This window comes from Rhinopithecus bieti, unplaced genomic scaffold (assembly GCF_001698545.2).
Source record: "Rhinopithecus bieti isolate Rb0 unplaced genomic scaffold, ASM169854v2 scaffold_11964, whole genome shotgun sequence".
Classification (NCBI taxonomy): Eukaryota; Metazoa; Chordata; class Mammalia; order Primates; family Cercopithecidae; genus Rhinopithecus; species Rhinopithecus bieti.
The window spans coordinates 7,225,913-7,244,951 of record NW_016807677.1 but is presented as its reverse complement, the minus strand read 5'-3'; the positions used below and the strand labels follow the sequence as shown (position 1 = coordinate 7,244,951).

Below are 19,039 nucleotides of genomic sequence, written 5' to 3'. Positions count from 1 at the left end.
GTCTTTTTTGTTGGGGGGGGGGGGGATTATGAAAACCTCTAATTGCAGAATAAGCTGAATAAATGAACTGTTTTAGCCATCCTTTATATTGAAATTGAGAAGCACAAGCCAAAACTAGGTTTAAATTAAAATATTTTTGTGTTTATAAAACAAAATGGAATAGAAGTGTCAAACATGGTTCATTTTAATAAATAACAGAAACATGGCTTTGAGATCAGTTTCCAGGTTATGTTCTCCCCGTGAGTAGAAACTTGAGACAGGCCAGGCATGGTGGCTCACTCCTGTAATCCCAGAACTTTGGGAGGCCAAGGTGGACGGATCATGAGGTCAGGAGTTTGAGACCATCCTGGCCAACATGGGGAAACCCCATCTCTACTAAAACTACAAAAATTAGCTGGGCATGGTGGCACATGCCTGTAATCCCAGCTACTCGGGAGGCTGAGGCAGGAGAATTGCTTGAACCAGGGAGTCAGATGTTTCAGTGAACCGAGATCGTACCACTGCACTCCAGCCTGGTGACAGAGCAAGACTCTGTCTCAAACAAAAAAATAAAACAAAACTTGAGACACTAATGAGCCATGGATTCACCCACACCAGTGTGTACTCATTACTTCAACCATGAGACCTCCAACTTTTGTAAAAAGTGAGTGTGAGGACATTCACAGTAAGAAGCTGAATGCAAAGCGATATTGGCTTTCAGTAGTTTTAGTAATTGCAGTACTATTTCCACCTAGCTGTCTTGGCTCTGGCTATTTAGGCATTAAGTTGAGAATAAATAGATGAAGAATATTTAGTTTTATTCTCTAACTTTCCCAATCTATATTTAGTTTTATTCTCTAACTTTCCCAATCTAAAATGTTTATAATAAATACTTAAATAAGGATAAAAATCTATGAATTAATCACACGTTAAACAGGGCTTCATGTAGAGTACTGAGTTGAGTAACAGTGCTGGTGCAGATTCTGGCTGTGCCACTTAGTAGCTATGACCTTGGGCTGATTATTTACACTCTCTAGGCCTGGGTTTCCATATCTATTAAATACAAATCTGTTTTTCAGGAACAGATTATAGAGATTGGTGATAATATTGGAGACAGGGAGGCGATGTAGGGTAATAGGTCAGAGTATGGGCTGTAAAGTGAGGATACCTGGGTTTGAATCCCGCCTCTGCCACTTACTAGCTTTGTTACTTTGACCACGTTTCCTGACTTCTCTCTTCTCAGTTTCCTTATCTGTAAAGGGAGAATGATGAAAGTTCATATCTCATAGTGATTATTACTTGAGTTAATGTTTGTAGGGTACTTAGAACGGTGCCCGGCACATAGTGCTAGTTAACTGTTTGTTAAATAAATTGTTAGATAAAGTTCCTGGCACCATGTAAACACTCAATACAAGGTAGCTATTATTTGTATTCAATGTATAATTGATTCCATGTGAAAACAAAGCCTTAAAATTTTAATAGCCATATAACCCTCTCAGCATGTTTTTTTAATTAACTAAGGCTTTAAAGCCTTATTAATACAAACCTTTTAGGACCAAGGAAAGTTTTTCACATATTCTCAATTGTCTCTGGTTGATGCAACTTAATTTTTTGCTGAGAGAGACCTTAAATGTAATTAATATTGTGTAATTAGCCTGATTAATCTGACCTGTGCATCACGAGTCACTTGTCTTTAGCCCAAGAAGAATGCTTCCTTTCTGATTTGAGGCACTGGCCCATCATTGCTTCTAACAACCTTCCTACTTACTAGATGACCTTGAGTCAAGGTTTCTGTATATATGATTTCAGATTTGTCCTCTAGAACTGAAAAAGGGTAGGAGAGGCAAAGATAGGAAAATATATTTTTTTAAATTTTAAGTATTTTATTTTATTGGAAAATATTTATTGCAAGTCTTCCATTTGTTCTCCTGCCACTAGCCTTATGTAAAAGTAAAAGAGCTTTACATCAAAAGCACAATGAAACTTTGTATCCTTAAGTCCTACTTAGCATTCCATAGTAAGCTGGGAATATGGAAGATGGCTCAAAGGGTTCAGTTTGGTTTGATTTTTTTTCCCTCTTCATTTCCCTTCCCCTTACTTCATTTAAGCTAAGGAAGATTATTTATTTGCTTCTTAGCTCATTGAACTCTCTGACTGGACAAATAGATGTCTTACATTGGTCAGCAGGATCACATTTCATCTCAACTGTGATGATTATTCCCTTCCCTCCTGTCAGATGGGAGAGTGACTGATGTTTGGAAATGAACTGTGCAACTGACCTTTTCTTGCTGGTGGGCAACAAAGTATGCATTGACGTCAGTGTTGGCTGATCCACATTCAGTTTGTGCAATGGGTCAGCTTCATCTCTATCACTCTCCACCTTTCATTTGTCAGCTTTCATTTCCTCATAATTGTCTTCTTCACTCCTATTATAATTACAAAGGATGTGTAACTCTTCATCAAGCCTGGCTAGCTGAATTCTACTGGTAATTTTAGAAACAAAGATAAATTTAACCCTAAAGCCATCTGCTGCTCTGTAGGAGGATTTTTTAAATTATAAATTAGACATTATAACACACTGCTGGAGATTCAAAATTGCCTCAGTGGTGTTGATTCCTAGAAATCATTTACTTTTCCTTAGCCTGAAGATTGGTTTTCAATGTTTTGTTTGTTTTTTTCCTTTTTAAAAAACAAATGACTTAGTTTAACCTAACAATTTTCTTACGTCTCCTATTTAAATAAAAATCCTAAAAGTATTTAGCAAGTGTAATCTTTTGCAACAGTAAACATTGACAAACTGTTTAAATCTTCTGTGTATTTTTCACCGCCTCTGTTTCATTCTGTTTTCTGGCTAGTCAAAGAGTGGTCTGGAGACCAGCAGCATGAGCATCACTTCAGAGCTTGTTACAAATGCAGAATCTGAGGCCCATTCCTAAATGTACTGAGTCAGAGTCTGCACTTTAGCAATTTCCCCAGGTGATTTATATGCATGTTAGTATTTGATTTATTTCATTACTTCATTCCAACAAACAGAATTCTCTATTTTGTACTTGGTTCCCATTAGACAATAATCATCAGAATCAGCTTATTTACTCTATGCAAGACCCTCTTCTTCCTAAAACATCATGCCTTTGCTAATGATAATTTTGGGCACTGATAATTTATATAATTTATACAATTTAGTGATGATAGTAATACTGGTTTTTTTTAGGACGATATAGGTCAGTCAGTCAACTTTCAAAATATAGAGCAGAAAGCAATACTAGCAGCTCTAGGGCTATGTTCAGATATATCCTTGGTCTGCTGTTGCTGGTTAAGTAAGAGATAGAGGACTCAGCTTTTGAGACCTAGTTGATTTTCATGAGAGTCAGTAACTGATCTGTAATTAAAGACTCTATCCCGGGCCGGGCGCAGTGGCTCAAGCCTGTAATCCCAGCACTTTGGGAGGCCGAGACGGGCGGATCACGAGGTCAGGAGATCGAGACCATCCTGGCTAACACAATGAAACCCCGTCTCTACTAAAAAATACAAAAAACTAGCCGGGTGAGGTGGCGGGCGCCTGTAGTCCCAGCTACTCGGGAGGCTGAGGCAGGAGAATGGCATAAACCTGGGAGGCGGAGCTTGCAGTGAGCTGAGATCCGGCCTGTCCCCCCCCGCCGGGGGGAAAAGAGAGACTCCATCTCAAAAAAAAAAAAAAAAAAAAGACTCTACCCCGAATCCTCTTCTATAAATATTTCAGACCATATAGAACCCAGGTGAGAGAATATGAATACAAATTGGAGAAGACTAAGGAGTCAGGAGGCTAAATGCAACGTGGAATTCCTGAACTGAAAAGGAACACGTGACTAAACTCATGAAATGTTAAGTCTGTAGTTTAATTAATAGTAGTGAATCAGTGTTTTGATAATTGAAGCTTAGTTTTGGTGATTATACTGTAGGTATGTAAAATGTTAACAGAGGAAGCTGGGTGAAGGGTATGGGGAAATCTGAATTTACTGTTGCAACTCTTCTGTAAATCTAAAAGTATTTCAAAATTAAGAGTTTAAAAAAGTCAAAATGAAGCCACATGGCATGGCATAAATGTTTTGTTTATAATAGCAAGCAGAATGTCTGAGGAACATAGCCATAGTTTTAGGTATTAACTTGCATATCAGAATTAGAGAAGATATTAAACTAGAAAGATGTTTACTTTCTAGCAGAACTAGGCTGGATCTGAGTCTGGTAGAGAGAGAGAGACGAATGCCCAAGTGATTGTTTTCATAATGCTTTCCAAAAGTCAGATGATGATGTGGAGTCTTATTATTTTGTGTTGTTGCAAGACTTCTGTGTTTGCACAGTGGTTGACATGTGTATGGAATGCTGATGTTTAATGAAGGAATGAATGAAATTGGTTAGTATGATGAAACATGAATATAGTCCATTTCATTTGAATAAATGGCAGTAAGAAATAAATCCTGCATTTTCATATTTCATCCCCCCCTACTCACCCCCCATTTCACAATGCACCTTATGCATTTAGGCAGAAAGCTGCAGACTGGGTGAAGCAAGTTATCCAGATTCCTGTGAAGAAATTAAAAGGCTCTTATTTTTAAGTGCCTTTTGCTGCCACTTCTTAACCCTGACAATTATTAACTTCTTCAAAAATAACTATTTTTGACATGCCAGTGAAAGACATGAAGGTAGTGGTTAACAATGAAGCCTCGAAGTAGTTAAACTTGGTTTCTATTCCACTGGTGCAGCTTAGTAGCTAGCTGTATAACCTCTGGCAAAATACTTAACTTTATATCCTCACTTTCTCCTAAAATAAGGATACTTCATAGAACTAAGAAGAAGTTATCTTCAGAGAGCTTAAGTCAGCTCCTGTCACGTAGTAGAGCACTTTTAAAAGAGGTAGGAACAACATATTCATATAGCAAACCTTTATCGAGCAGCTCTTGTCTGCAGATGATATGCTGGGAGTACAGACTATTGTCCCCCATTCTCTGCTCCTGAGGAACTTAGTCTGATGGGATAGACAGATAAGTAAAATAATAAATAATAATAGCAACGATAGCTTCTGTTTATTGGCTACCTACTGTGTTTCAATTGCAATATAATATCTATTTCTATTAATACAACTACTTTAAGAAATGTAACTATTGTCCCTATTTTTCAGATGAGGAAACCAAGGCTCCAAGAAGTTAAGTAATTTGTCCAAGATTACATAGCTAATGGAAAACCCAAGATTTGATCCCCAATCTGCCTAACACCAAAGTCTTCCTTAACCCATTCTTCAGATGATTACAAATACAGTGTTTGGCAGAGGGCAGTGGCTCACACCTGTAGTCCCAGCACTTTGGGGGCTGAGGCAGGAGGATCACTTGGGCCAAGGAGTTTAAGACCAGCCTCCACAACATAGTGAGACCTTGTCTCTACCCAAAAAATAATAATAATAATTTTAAAAAAATTAGCCAGGCATGGTGGTGTGAGTCTATCGTCCCAGCTCCTTGGAAGGCTGAGGCAAAAAGATCACTTGAGCCTGGGAGATGAAGGCTACAGTGAGCTGTGATTCACACCTCTGCCCTCCAGCCTGGGCAACAGAGCAAGACCAGTCTCAAAAACATATATAAATATAACATTTGAAGTGCTTTGACAAGGTTATAGAAGACCTCAGCACATGTAATATTGTTACAGCTTAGTGAGCCTGTCTTTCAGTGTTTCTTTTAATATTCCTATAGACCCAAGTTTCTATATTCATATTACCTGCAGAAAATAGAAATAATTACTTAGTACCACTCCTCTTGTAAGTGAACAGGAAGCTTTCTTTGTGCTAGATTTGTAAAGCAGAGGTTGAAACTGGGCTACCACGGGTCCAGAGAAGCATTCCTAGCTCTTGTTCTCTTGCCTGTGAAGTGTACCATGAGAGCCTAAGGCAATAAAGAGGCCAGGCCACCTTCTTTACAGGCCTCTGTCCCGTTCACTCCTTTGAGTTTATTTCACCAGGTCTGGGAAATTTCAGAATGATGTGACTCTATAAGGGCTCCTGGAGACATTAAAACTTACCAATGGGCCAGGTGGTGGCTCACACCTGTAATCCCAGCACTTTGGGAGGCCATGGCGGGTGGATTGCTTCAGCCCAGGATTTGAAGACCAGCCTGGGAAACATGGCGAATCCCTGTCTCTACAAAAAATTTTACAAAAATTAGCCGGGTATGGTGGAGCACACCTGTGCTACTCAGGAGGTTGAAGTGCGAGGACTGCAGTGAGCTGAGATTGTGCCACTGCACTCCAGCCTGGGCAACAGAGCAAGACTTTGTCTCAAAAAAAAAAAAAACAACCTTACCTGTGCTATTTGGAGAGTATCCTCAATTTACAGGTACTAAAACTCATCCTGTGATTATGGTTTAAAGTGCAGCAATTATTGTATGTATTTCAGGATCTCTGAACACACATCCGAGAGTTTCTTGTGCTGCTTTATCCTGTGAGTGAAATTAACATTTGAACATAGTCCTTGACTCATTTAACATCTAGTCCTTGACTCATGAGAACATCTAGTTTCTGACTCATGGGAACATCTAGTCCTTGACTCATCTGAGAGTGTAGTTTTTCTAGAAAATTAGAAATATATATATATATATCTGTATGTATCCATATGGGATACGATGTTCTAGGGGTGGTTAGTCATAGAGGTGGTATTGTGAAGACAAGGCCTTTCTGACAGTCATTTTGGAAAGTGGACTGTGGAGCTGAGCTGAGGTTACTTTGTAAAGAGAGAACTTCTCCCTGGCACCCCCTTTGCCTCACACTCCTGGATACCAAAGGCAGACCACGGTGTTGTTCACTAGGTTTAGACTGTATCTGAAGCTCTTTCCCCAGATGTACCCTCTTTTCTCTCTTAAACCCTTAAGCTCCCTCTAACTTTTTCTACCACTCCTATCTATTTTTTTGGGACCTTTTTCTCTGAAAGGCAACAGTTGGTGGTAATGGTTTCACAGGAGGAGGAGAGCTGACCTTTCACGTCTAGTACGCTCTGGCATTTTACATTCTTAATCTCATTTAATCCTCGCAGCATCCTATCTGGGTAGGTGGATTATCCCTACATTTATAGATGTGGAAAAAATAACTTTCCTAGAGGACTTGAGGCTTGAAAGTGATAAAACTGGAAATTAGCTCTAGTTCTCATAACTTCATAGATTGTACTCTTCCACGAAGCTGTAATGATGGGGATCATTACTGTTATTACTGTTACTACTGCTTGCCACTAGTTTTTATGTTAGCAAGCTAAGAGAATGCTTTGCCTAAGGTGCACAAGTATGTATGGTCTCAAGGTATGAATGGAGTGAGCTGATTTCAACACTGGGCCTTTACAGCAACCTACTGACTAGGTATATTTATCATTTTAACTTTACAGATGGGGAAACTAAGGCTCACAAAGACTGATCCAAAGTCACAAAGCCAGTCAGTCTGTCTGGCAGTGGAGACTCGATCCAGTCTTTCTTGAGCCATCTCTTAAAGCTCACTGTGCATGCAATGTTGCGCTCCTGCTGGGTGGAGAGCCAGTTCCTGTCACTGAGACAGGTTCTTCAGTTAGGAGTATGTAGCAACATAAGACAGCATGAGTATAACTTAACAAAATAATAGGAATTTGTTTCTTCGGTAAGAACATGAGACTATAAAGGCTTAGCAAAAGGGTATAAACTTGCATTTATAACAATACTTACTAAATTTTTTAATGCATATTGAAGGCATCTGAGTAGTGTTTCTAGAGTGCATTCTCTGTATCAAAACTATAGATTCAGTTTGGCTAAGATCATAAGAAGAAGGCCATTAACTGTTTTGAACTATAATGCCACTACGATCCATAAATTAGTAAATAAGTGATGGTGCTAGGTGGCTTGTGGCTGGGCTATACGGCCATCAGATGTTAATGAGCTCTTCAGATGGGTATCTGCTAAAACAGGATATGTGGACCAACACTTACAAGGTTGTCACTTAGGAAACGCTGCACTCAGTTGCCTTCAAGGGTTATGTATCTGGGGTAATGGCAGCCAGACAGTCGGTTATGTTCAGGTGAATATCTTAGAGTTTTACTTATTTGTTTCTTGCCTTATAGACCATTTAAAATAAAGAGCTCTTTAGCAGTCATCAGGTAATTGAAATTCTAAGATTATCAAATACTAGTTGGGTTGTCCACTTTAAGGCTGATTTTCTTTCACATGATATAAAGTCTTTTACCAATCTCTCACTCTCTTTGGGAAGAAAACTTGATTGATTTACACATACATTCAGCAACATGTATTGAGTACTTACTATTTGGTAGTCATTGTGCTGATGCCAGGGAAACATCACAAGATAAGATGCCATCCCAGTCCTCACAGTAAATAGTAGTGATATTGTTAATACAGCATATTATAAAATTTATTACAGAGAAATGCAGTATAGTTTGAGAGCATAGATGAAAGTAACATTTATTTCCATCCCAATAGATTTCGGTTTTGGAAATTTCTTTAAAAGTGGCGAACTGCTGGCAACATGGTGTGGCAGCCCCCCTTATGCAGCCCCAGAAGTCTTTGAAGGGCAGCAGTATGAAGGACCACAGCTGGACATCTGGGTACTGCTTTGCTTTGCTGTGTTGTTAAATGCATCTATAATGATAATACTTGGTACTCTGGCCCATCTTAGAAGCTCCTGGTACTTAACATAAAAGCAGTATTTCATATTTTCCCCATCCACTGGACTATACTTACTCAGAGCATCTTGAAATGGATCCCTCGGAAAGACTTTCTAAGGATAGGTGTTGTCATCCTAATATCAGCAGTAATTTAAAGTTAAGTAGTAATCAAAATGATCAGATTCAAATTCTTTGGTATTTATTATAAGATACTTATTGTAGTAGTCAGGGTTTTGATTTTTTCAAATTCTGAGAAAATAATAAATTCAGACAGGAATTTTTCAGTCCATATGATTTCAAGAGCCCTGAGGATGTTCAGGAAAACAAAGAGCGTTTGACGTTCTTGGGTAGGAAAGTCTCTGCATTGTTTTCTTCCCTAGAGTATGGGAGTTGTTCTTTACGTCCTTGTCTGTGGAGCTCTGCCCTTTGATGGACCGACTCTTCCAATTTTGAGGCAGAGGGTTCTGGAAGGAAGATTCCGGATTCCATATTTCATGTCAGAAGGTAACAAGCTTTTCATCTTACTTACAGTGTTTTACAGTGTTAGTGCTCCAAGTGAAAGGCCTAGGTAAAAGCTTCTTTTTTTCCAAGAGTTTGGGTGCCAAATAAAGTGACTGAGCTATAGGTTAAAAGCTATAGAAAGAAGCAAACTCCTTTATGTAGGTGAGACAGTTTCCAGCCTTCTACTTGTAACTGAACACACAGCATTTCCCAGATTAACAGCAGCATGTCTTCTCATTCATTCTGGGTCTATAAATGTCCCAGGTTTATTTTAGATTTAACGAAGCCCTTTGTAGATGCAGACTCACAACCATTTTACTCCAATATATAATGGATTTTATAAAATTAAAATTTTTTAATTAAAAAGCCAACTGGCAAAATTCTGCTAAATTCAGATGAGATGCCATAATCCCTGCCTGTCGTGTACTGAGCTGTTACCTAGACAGCAGTTAAGTTTACCCCTTAGTTTCATTTTGATAAAATCATTCTTAACTTTTTTCTTTCTACTAACAATAGAAATAATACTCTTTGTAGTTAAGAGCATGGACTGTGAAGCCAAACTACCATACTGCCTGATTTTAATCCTGAGTCCACCGGTTACTGGCCATATGACTTTAACAAGTTTTATCTCCTCTCTCTCTGCTTCAATTTCCCCATCTATAAAATAGAAATAGCAATAGCTCCTACCCCATGGGTGTTGTAAGGTTTAATTAAATTAATCTGTCAATCAGGTATGGTGGTTTATACCTGTAATTCCAGTGGTTTGGGAGGCAAAGGCAGGAGGATCTCTTAAGGCCAGGAGTTGGAGACCAGCCTGGACAATATTGCAAGACCCTGTCTCTACAAAAAAAAAAAAATTTTTTTTCAATTAGCCTGTTGTGGTGACATGCACCTGTAGTCCTAGCTACTCAGGAAGCAGAGGCAGGAGGATTGCTTGCAGTGAGCTGTGACTGCATTACTACACTCCATCCTGGGCACCCTGACCAAGAATGAGACCCTGTCTCCAATAATAATAATAATAGTTAATAAGCATAATCTATGTAAAGCACTTAGCACAGCGCCTGGCATTTAGTGACAGGAGGTTAGCTTATGTGTGAGTGAAGAGCATCATGTCAGCTCAGAGAATATGCTAGTGCTCAAAGTTGCAGCAGTGCAGTTTTCTTGGTGTAGTCAGAAGTAAGTAATATTTTACATACACTTTTCTCACTACAGTGATGTGAAGGAGAGCAGCAGCCCATTGGAGAGCTCTTTGCCTCGCTTACATAGCCTTAGTATATCAGCATTAGCTATGACTGAGGATCGATTTACTGTCTGCTTGTTCTAGGAATGAGGCTTATTTATTTTCTTTAGTGGAAATCAAAGTCTGTTTCTAGATATTTTCAGTTGCGAAGTTCAGTGGAAAGTTTCATTTAGCCCAGAATCTGATAGACCTACACCCTCCTGTTTTTCTTAGGTATTTGTTTACCACGTTAACTTGACAAATATAAGTAGCCTGCATGTATTCATTTATTCATTTGACCTTCCACTTTCCAGTATAGGATACAAAGATTAACACCCTTGTACAAAGTCACAAGCCAAGCAAATAACCCTGAAGTGCAAGGTGATTTATGTGACTTTTGTAACATTGTGTTTTCTATAGATTGCGAGCACCTTATTCGAAGGATGTTGGTCCTAGACCCATCCAAACGGCTAACCATAGCTCAAATCAAGGAGCATAAATGGATGCTCATAGAAGTTCCTGTCCAGAGACCTGTTCTGTATCCACAAGAGCAAGAAAATGAGCCATCCATTGGGGAGTTTAATGAGCAGGTTCTGCGACTGATGCACAGCCTTGGAATAGATCAGCAGAAAACCATTGAGGTAAAGTGATCAGAGATTTGACTAAAGGTATTTCAGGGTTCTACTGCACTTAGCTACTTGAACTTTCATACTCAACACCTGTCATCCTGGTCTTTTAGCACATGTATCCCCAGCGCCTAGGCGTACTCTTCAGTGTTCCCTATTGATGACATCAGACTCTATTTATATTTACTTTTATTCAGCATCTTAAATTCCTTTCTTTGCCCCATCTGCCAAAACATTCGAGAGGAGGCATTTATAAAAGAGTCAGAAAAGGCAAAGATGGAAGCTTAACAAATACAAGGTAGAAAGTTGCTTCCAAGATGAAACATGAAGTTTTACATAGGTATTTAACTAGTTTGTATGGAACATAAATGTGCAGATAGGCAAAGGGCCAAGCAGGAAACAAGAAGGGTAGGTATCAGGTTTAAGAAAGCCAGGGAATTTAGATTGTGAACTGGAGAAACTAAGAAGGCAAAAACAGGTGGGCTCCTGATTTGGAAGTATTTAGGGGTCATAGAACTGTGAAGGGTCATGAACCTGGAAAATTCCTCTTGGCTTTTATTTCTGTTCTCAAATAGTTAGCATACTTATAGGATATACATATTTCTAATGCTTCTACAATAGTAAAAAAGCAAACAGTGCTCTTGAGGAAGAAACATAACAAGAATATCAAATGCCGCCTTGTTTGCTGTGAAAGACCAAGGCTCCGTGTTGTACTGCCTTTCCCCCGCCACGCAGCCATAAGTGAAACCAAACTGACTCTCCTGCTTTGCTCACTGTGCACTCAGAGATGTTTTTCTGTACTTGTCCCTGAAGTGCATCCAGCGTGGTAGCTGGGCGTGCGATTCCACTGACCTGTGATTTTTGCTGAGACGGCTCTGCATCCTGGTGCCCTGCACAGCACCCATGCCGACTGTCAGGTGGAATTAGAAGCCAAAGGAGCAGTTGTTTCTCTGTTCCCTCAGTATCTGGGAAAGCTGGCAGGCTGGAGATGTGAACATTTGGGAAGCAACTTTATTTTCAAGGTTTTAAGAGGGTGGGACTGCAAAAATAAGAGGAAAAAATTACCTAAGAACGGAGACATAGTGTCTCTCAATTTAGCATCCAGATGCCATTCTCCAGCCCAAAATAATCATCAGAAAGTTCTCCACATACTTTAACCATGCACTTCAGAGTTTTCAATGGTTCAGATTTGTGTCGAAGCCATGGAATTAGAGCCTCGGGCTCAGGTTGCTAACTGACCTTACACCGCCGTTACAGCTATGAGATGGGGCCATGTGGCAGCATTGGGGAATGTCTACATGAGACAATGATGGCATTTTCTCTGACTGGAGAAAAATAAATGGATCTTGTTCATGTAAAAGGGCTGGTCACGGTGGCTCAAGCCTGTAATCCCAGCACTTTGGGAGGCCGAGACGGGCGGATCACGAGGTCAGGAGATCAAGACCATCCTGGCTAACATGGTGAAACCCCATCTCTACTAAAAAATACAAAATCTAGTCGGGCGAGGTGGCGGGCGCCTGTAGTCCCAGCTACTCGGGAGGCTGAGGCAGGAGAATGGCATAAACCCGGGAGGCAGAGCTTGCAGTGAGCTGAGATCCGGCCACTGCCTCCAGCCTGGGCAACAGAGCGAGACTCCGTCTCAAAAGAAAAAAAAAGGGAGGGGGGGTGGCTGGTCAACCCATTTAAAGGGATCATCCTTTATATAATTAATACTAGAGAGTTGAAGTTTTCTGCCTTCCAGTCTTAATTTTGGAGCAGCTTTCATTTTGAGACACACTTTGTTTTTCACTCTATTTTTAAGAGCACACAGTTTCTTTCCGCTTTTTTTTAGGCATTTATAGATCATTGCATTGGTCTTTACAGCTCTTTGCCTTTACCACTTGTTTTTTCTTTCAGTCTTTGCAGAACAAGAGCTATAACCACTTTGCTGCCATTTATTTCTTGTTGGTGGAGCGCCTGAAATCACATAGGAGCAGTTTCCCAGTGGAGCAGAGACTTGACGGCCGCCAGCGTCGGCCTAGCACCATTGCTGAGCAAACAGTTGCCAAGGTAATGCCCCCTTAGCTGAGCGTCTTATCTGTGCATGTGCCTGTTCACATGTTCGACAGATTTTTCATCTTATACACAGGGTTAGGATTTCACCCTCTACACTCTGTTTTTCTGTAGAGTTTCTGCCTGCCATTCACTAGATTCTCAAATGTTTTAGCACTTTCTCATTTTTAAGGGTTAACTTTATTTCAAGCAGTTTTTTAAAAGAGGTGTTTCTCTTTTTCGTCATTCACAATGTTGAGAATTACTGTCACTGGCTTTCACATTCAATTCCATATAACAAATTTTGATTACAGATTTACTATGTGCGAGCTTCTATTCTTAGGCACTGTTGGGGGTAGGATATATAAACTACAGTCATTGCCCTCAGAGACATCACACTATAGAAGTGAAATAAGACAAGATCGTAAACAACCATCATTCAAAATAGGGAAAGATGAGTGCTGTAGCAGAGCCAGGGACAGGGGAGAGAGGGGCACATCTGAACAGGGGAAACAGCGTGTAAGACACATCTTCACAGATGGAGAGGACTTGGTGAGTGGTGAGCTGAGGCATTATTGTGAAGAGTTTTGAATGCCAAGGTAAAGAGTTTACTTACAATTCAGTAAGCAACAAGGACCTACTGAAGGCCGCTAAGCTGAAAAGTGATATAATTCTATCCATGCTTTAGGCTAATTAATCTGGTAGCATTATGAAGGATGTGTCAGGTAGAGAAAAGAAGAAATTTGGAGAGAGCAGTTAGGAGAGTGTTACAGTAGAGACGAGAAATACTGAAGGCTTAAATATGGCACTGTTGGAAGCAGAAAAGAAGGGGCAAGTATAAGAACCATTTCAGAGGTAGACTCTGTATGAAGTTAGCAATGGTTCAGAGATGCAGCTCAGCGTGGTGGTTAGAAGCACCTGGAGCAAATCCCAAATTCTACCACTTCCTGCTATGTGACATTTTAAGTTTCTTAAGGTCTTTTTGTGCCTTGGTTTCCCAAGTGTGTCATGGGGATAATAATAGAATGCTGTGACAATTAAATTAGTTAATATCTGTGAAATAGCTAATGTTTGTGAAATACTATATGCCTGGCACATAGTAAGTGCTATGTAAATGCTTGTTATATAAAGTAATAAATAAATATTGGGGAGGAAGGGACAACATGACTTAGAGATGACTCTGTTCTTGAGCCAGAGCCTGAGAAAATAGGGGTACCATTAACTCAGTTGCTCATGAGGAAGATGTGGATCTTGATCCGAGGAGAGAGGCTGGGGCTAGAAATTTGGGAATCGTCCATGTAGAGGTTGAGATGAATGGTTGGTTAGTATGCTCCATTGACTTTCCTGTCCACTTCTGTGAGTAACTGCCTTTATTCAAAATAAAAATAAAGGCAGAAGAGTTTTGACTTTGTACTTCTTTGGCAGTTTTACAAAATGTACAGGATTATAATAAAATTTTGCATTGGCATCTACAGAGTATGTTTTAAAAAAGGAAATTAAATCTTCTTGATTTTAGTAGGTAAGTGGTGTATTTTGTTATACATACTTTATATATAAAATAAGAGTATTGGCTGGGCGCGGTGGCTTACGCCTGTAATCCCAGCACTTTGGGAGGCCGAGGCAGGTGGATCACAAGGTCAGGAGATCAAGACCATCCTGGCCAACATGGTGAAACCCCGTCTCTACTAAAAATCTAAAAATTAGCCGGGCGTGACAGCGCACTCTTGTAGTCCCAGCTACTCAGGAGGCTGAGGCAGGAGAATCATTAGAACCTGGGAGGCGGAGGTTGCAGTGAGCCGAGATCCCATCACTGCACTCCAGCCTGGGTGACAGAGTGAGACTCTGTCTCAAAAAAAAAAAAAAAAAAAAATGTGAGTATTGATAACAGATGTGAGTAAAATAATGTATTAATATAGTTCCAGATACTTGAGTTAGAGTATCTTTGAGCACTTGGAAATCTTCAAAGTTGAATGGTGTTGCTTTCAAGATAGAAAGAAGGAGATAAAATGAAAAACACTTAAGATGTAGTGGAACCCCTTCCTTCTTGCAAATGCCACTAGACAAAAGGATAGGAAGCTGGAAAGCCCCCAGGACCAGCAGGCTTTCCCTGCCAAGTCTCTTTATTCTTCTTAAACATTACGCAAGTGAGGGAGTGGTGAGGGGTTATATAAACAGTTGTTCCTGAGCACGTGCATATGTTATTGTACACGATATCCTTTCATGTCTAGACTATGAGCAAATTCCCCGGCATATCTCAAATTATATTTAATTTGGCTTAGGGTTCAGATGCATAACATGGCTTCTTATGTTCAATGATTTTTTAATTACCAAGTACTCGGTGTCCTTTATGCATTGACCCAAGTCTCAATGGAACCTACTTAGTGTAACTAAAATGCTTCTACTTCAAATGGAGTCTTCAGTGCTTATTCACATGCTTGCCTGAGAGCCTTCTGGATGCTGAGCAACAGGCCCCTCCTCTCAGAGATTTCACATTTTGAGTTTTAGTGTTGAACTTGTTAAAAAATAGATTTCTGTTTTTATGGATATAAATGTGCCTAAAGTTTTAGTAAAGCCTTCTCACTTTAATTCCTTGATGTTCTAATTTTTTTTAAAGAAGTGGCAAATCACTTGTTTCTTGATATAGCAGCAGGAAATTGAGGAAACAACATGATCCAGTCAATACAAAGATAACGTGAGCCATGAAATCATGCAGACCTCAGGTTCCACACCAAGCTGAGTGACTTCAAGCGAGTCAGTGTCTCTGAGCTCCTGTGCCCTTAAATACAGAATGGGAACAGCAATACATACTTCATTAGATTGCTACCAAGATACAACTGGTTAACCTGTACCAGAAGTTTAGTTCAACCAATAGAGCACTTACATGCCAGGCACAGTCCTAGCCACTGTGGCTTCAGAAGTACCCTGGAAACAGTCACTCCCCTTAAGAAGTTCATAGCCTAGTTACAAAATACCCATTATGGCCTTGCACGGTTGCTCACGCCCGTAATCCCAGCGCTTTGGGAGGCTAAGGCGGGCAGTTCGCTTGAGCCCAGGCGTTTGAGACCAGCCAGGGCAACATGGTGAAATGCCATCTCTACTAAAAATACAAAAATTAGCCAGTTATGGTGGTGCATGCCTATAATCCCAGCTATGCGGGAGGCTGAGGCAGGAAAATCACTTGAACCCAGGAGACAGAGGTTGCAGTGAGCCGAGATCACACCACTGCATTCCAGTCTGGGCGACACAGTGAGCCTCTGTCCCAAAAGGTAAAACATAAAAAAATAAAGTACCCATTATTATTATTTAGACAACAGTGGGATTCCCATCTTAGATTTGGAGTGCTTATGTTTGCTGTATAACATGCAGGAAGTATTAGATCTAATTGAGTTCAGACTATTTAGAAAAAATATGTCATGTCTTTTTCTCATACATTCTAACCACTAGTTTTGGTGGGGTTTTAGGGGAGGTTTTGTTTTTGAGATGGGGTCTTGCTGTGTCACCAAGGCCAGAGCACAGTGGCAATCACAGCTCACTTTAGCCTCAACCTCCTGGGCTCAGGCGATATCTCCCACCTCAGCTTCCCAAGCAGCTGGAACCACAAGTGCATGCCACCACGCCCAGCTAATTATTTTTTTAATCTTTTGTAGAGATAGGGTCTTGCTATGTTGCCTAGGCTGGTCTCAAATTCCTGGGCTCAAGTAATCCTCCTACCGTGGCCTCCCAAAGTGTTGGGATTGCAGGACCTGATGAAGGTCACACAATTAGTGAGCCACCACACCTGGCCTAACCACTCGTTTTTAACAGTCCTTCCACTGCAAGTTTCCATCAGCTGTAAACAAACAAGAGTAAAACAATCACCTGCAATTCTTTAATTACTGTTTAGAGGTTGCCCTTCACAACAGGTTGTGCCTGTTTGCTAGGGCTGCCATAACAAAATACCACAGACCTAGTGGCTTAAACAACGGAAATTATTTTCTCACAGTTCGGGAGGCTGGAAATCAGGATGAGGGTGCCATGAAGGTTGCTATCTGGTGAGGCCTGTCTTCTTGGCTTGTAGCTGGGCTGTCTTTTCACTGACTTTTTTTCTCTGCGCAAGTGTGGAGAGAAAGATCTCTGGTGTCTCTCCCTCCTCTTATAAGGACACCTGCTGTGTGGGATCAGGGCCCCACCCTTTGGACCTCATTTAACCTTAATTACCTTCTTCAAGGCCCTGTCTCCAGATATAGCCACATTAGTGGTGAGGGGTTCAACTTGTGAATTTTGGCAGGACACAATTCAGGTCATAACAAATATTTGCCTATTGGAATAGTAACGAGTTTCCCATAGGGAAGAACATTATTTGCATTTTAATGGTTCTGGAAAGCACAACGTCCAAAGAAGAGATTAAAAGCAATAAACATGTGGTCTAAAGAGTGATCACAATTAGTTGGGCATAATCATTGAGTATTGACACTCTTAAAGAATATCTTGATAATATCTGCTTCTTGGGTTATTAATTGACCATCTATTTATTTAATATTTGCTAATCAACTGTGCAATGCTGCGCATGCTGTTTGTATATTTATACCCTCTGTTGTTCCAAAAAGACCCCTTTAGTCCCCTCAGTGATCGTAAGACTCCTAAAACCCACCATATTTCCTAGGAAGTGATTGTCACAACAAAAAGCGTTATTCCTTGATCCTATCCGTTATTCCTCTAACCGAGTTCACAGTCAGTTGTAGTAGTCCAGGTTGGATGTGAATGCTGTCAAGGACAATGTGCTACGCTTGGTCTGGCACAGCACCGTCTGGCCATTTAAAGCGTCCAAGCTAGTGAGAGTCAGGGACGGAGCAGCGGGTCATAGTTAGCGCATGGGCATCTCATTTCCATATGGCACCCTCGGTCATGCTTTGCCCTAATAATTTAGACTACCTTCATAGAGAAGGAGCAGTCTAATAAAGCTGGGAAGTAGAAATCAATTCTTCAGTTTTATCCTTTGATTGAAAAGCTAATGATGGGGGTAAGAAGAATGTAGCAAATATACTTTAGTGGGGAGTGTAAATTTTACCTAGTGACTAGATAAAAATTTTACATAGTAGCTAGATAATTTAAATGCCTGATATTTGAAAGGAAAAAGTTGTTTAACCTCAGAAGTGGCACAGAATATAAGCTTGAGGAGTGATAATACAAGGAAAGCTATCTCTTTATCACACTCTGAATGGTGTGCAGTTGTGTATTTGTTTGTTTGTTTTGGGGCATCCAGAACATTCTAACACTTTGCTAATGCTACTTTATTCTTTATCTTATACAGTATAGCCAATGATATTAATATTGGAATATACCAAATATAAAGTATTGAAAATATATTCAGAGTATATTCAAATATAAAGTATATTTCTAACATACGCCCCCATCCTTGAAAATCATCAATCCGAGATTCTAACTGGGAACTGTTAGTATTTGAGAACGAGACTGCATTCATTTTACAGTCTAATTCTTACATTCTTGTGATCATTCGGAGGCTTTAGGAAGAAGGGGAAAGGACGAATTAATGTTACTGAGTTAAGGACATTGCATGTTACCTTTTACAGTCCTGACTTCACTGAGAAGTTGGCATTGTGCTCTCACAGTTGAAGATAAGTTTCAGAGAAGTTAGGAAATCTGATTAAGGTCACACAATTTGTAGGTGATGGAGCCAGAAATCAAACTCAGGTCTCGGGAGAGGAGAAGCTAGAATCTCATACCATTTGTCCCTTTGATTTGTCTCAATTTAAAATTCACCACCCTATAGCCCTTGAAATAACTATAGCCGGAAAAATACAGGCCATCCTTCCGCCTTTCATGGTCTAGTATGATGATTGTTTTCTCAGATGTGGTGCAGTGCCTGTTATATTTAAAACACATCTAATAAATTCTGGTAGTTTTGAAGGGATGGTGATGAAAGGATCATTCAGCAGCTTCATCTTTAAAATCAATCTTTGCCAGTTGTCATAAGGAAAGATTCTTTTTTAAATGATTTTTTTTTCCTTTTTTTCTTTTTTTTTTTTTTTTTTT

The 19,039-nt window shown here is 40.0% G+C and overlaps 1 protein-coding gene across 2 annotated transcripts in view; it reads left to right on the top strand.

Annotated features, from left to right (window-relative positions):
* Nucleotides 1-19,039, top strand: part of SIK2 (salt inducible kinase 2) — a 134,843-nt gene that overhangs the window by 99,985 nt on the left and 15,819 nt on the right. For both annotated transcript variants that reach the window (XM_017883239.1, XM_017883238.1), the window contains 4 exons: nucleotides 8,445-8,569; nucleotides 9,010-9,133; nucleotides 10,770-10,990; nucleotides 12,872-13,024. In XM_017883239.1, coding sequence (XP_017738728.1) covers nucleotides 8,445-8,569; nucleotides 9,010-9,133; nucleotides 10,770-10,990; nucleotides 12,872-13,024 — 623 coding nt within the window. The remainder of the gene's footprint in view (nucleotides 1-8,444; nucleotides 8,570-9,009; nucleotides 9,134-10,769; nucleotides 10,991-12,871; nucleotides 13,025-19,039) is intronic.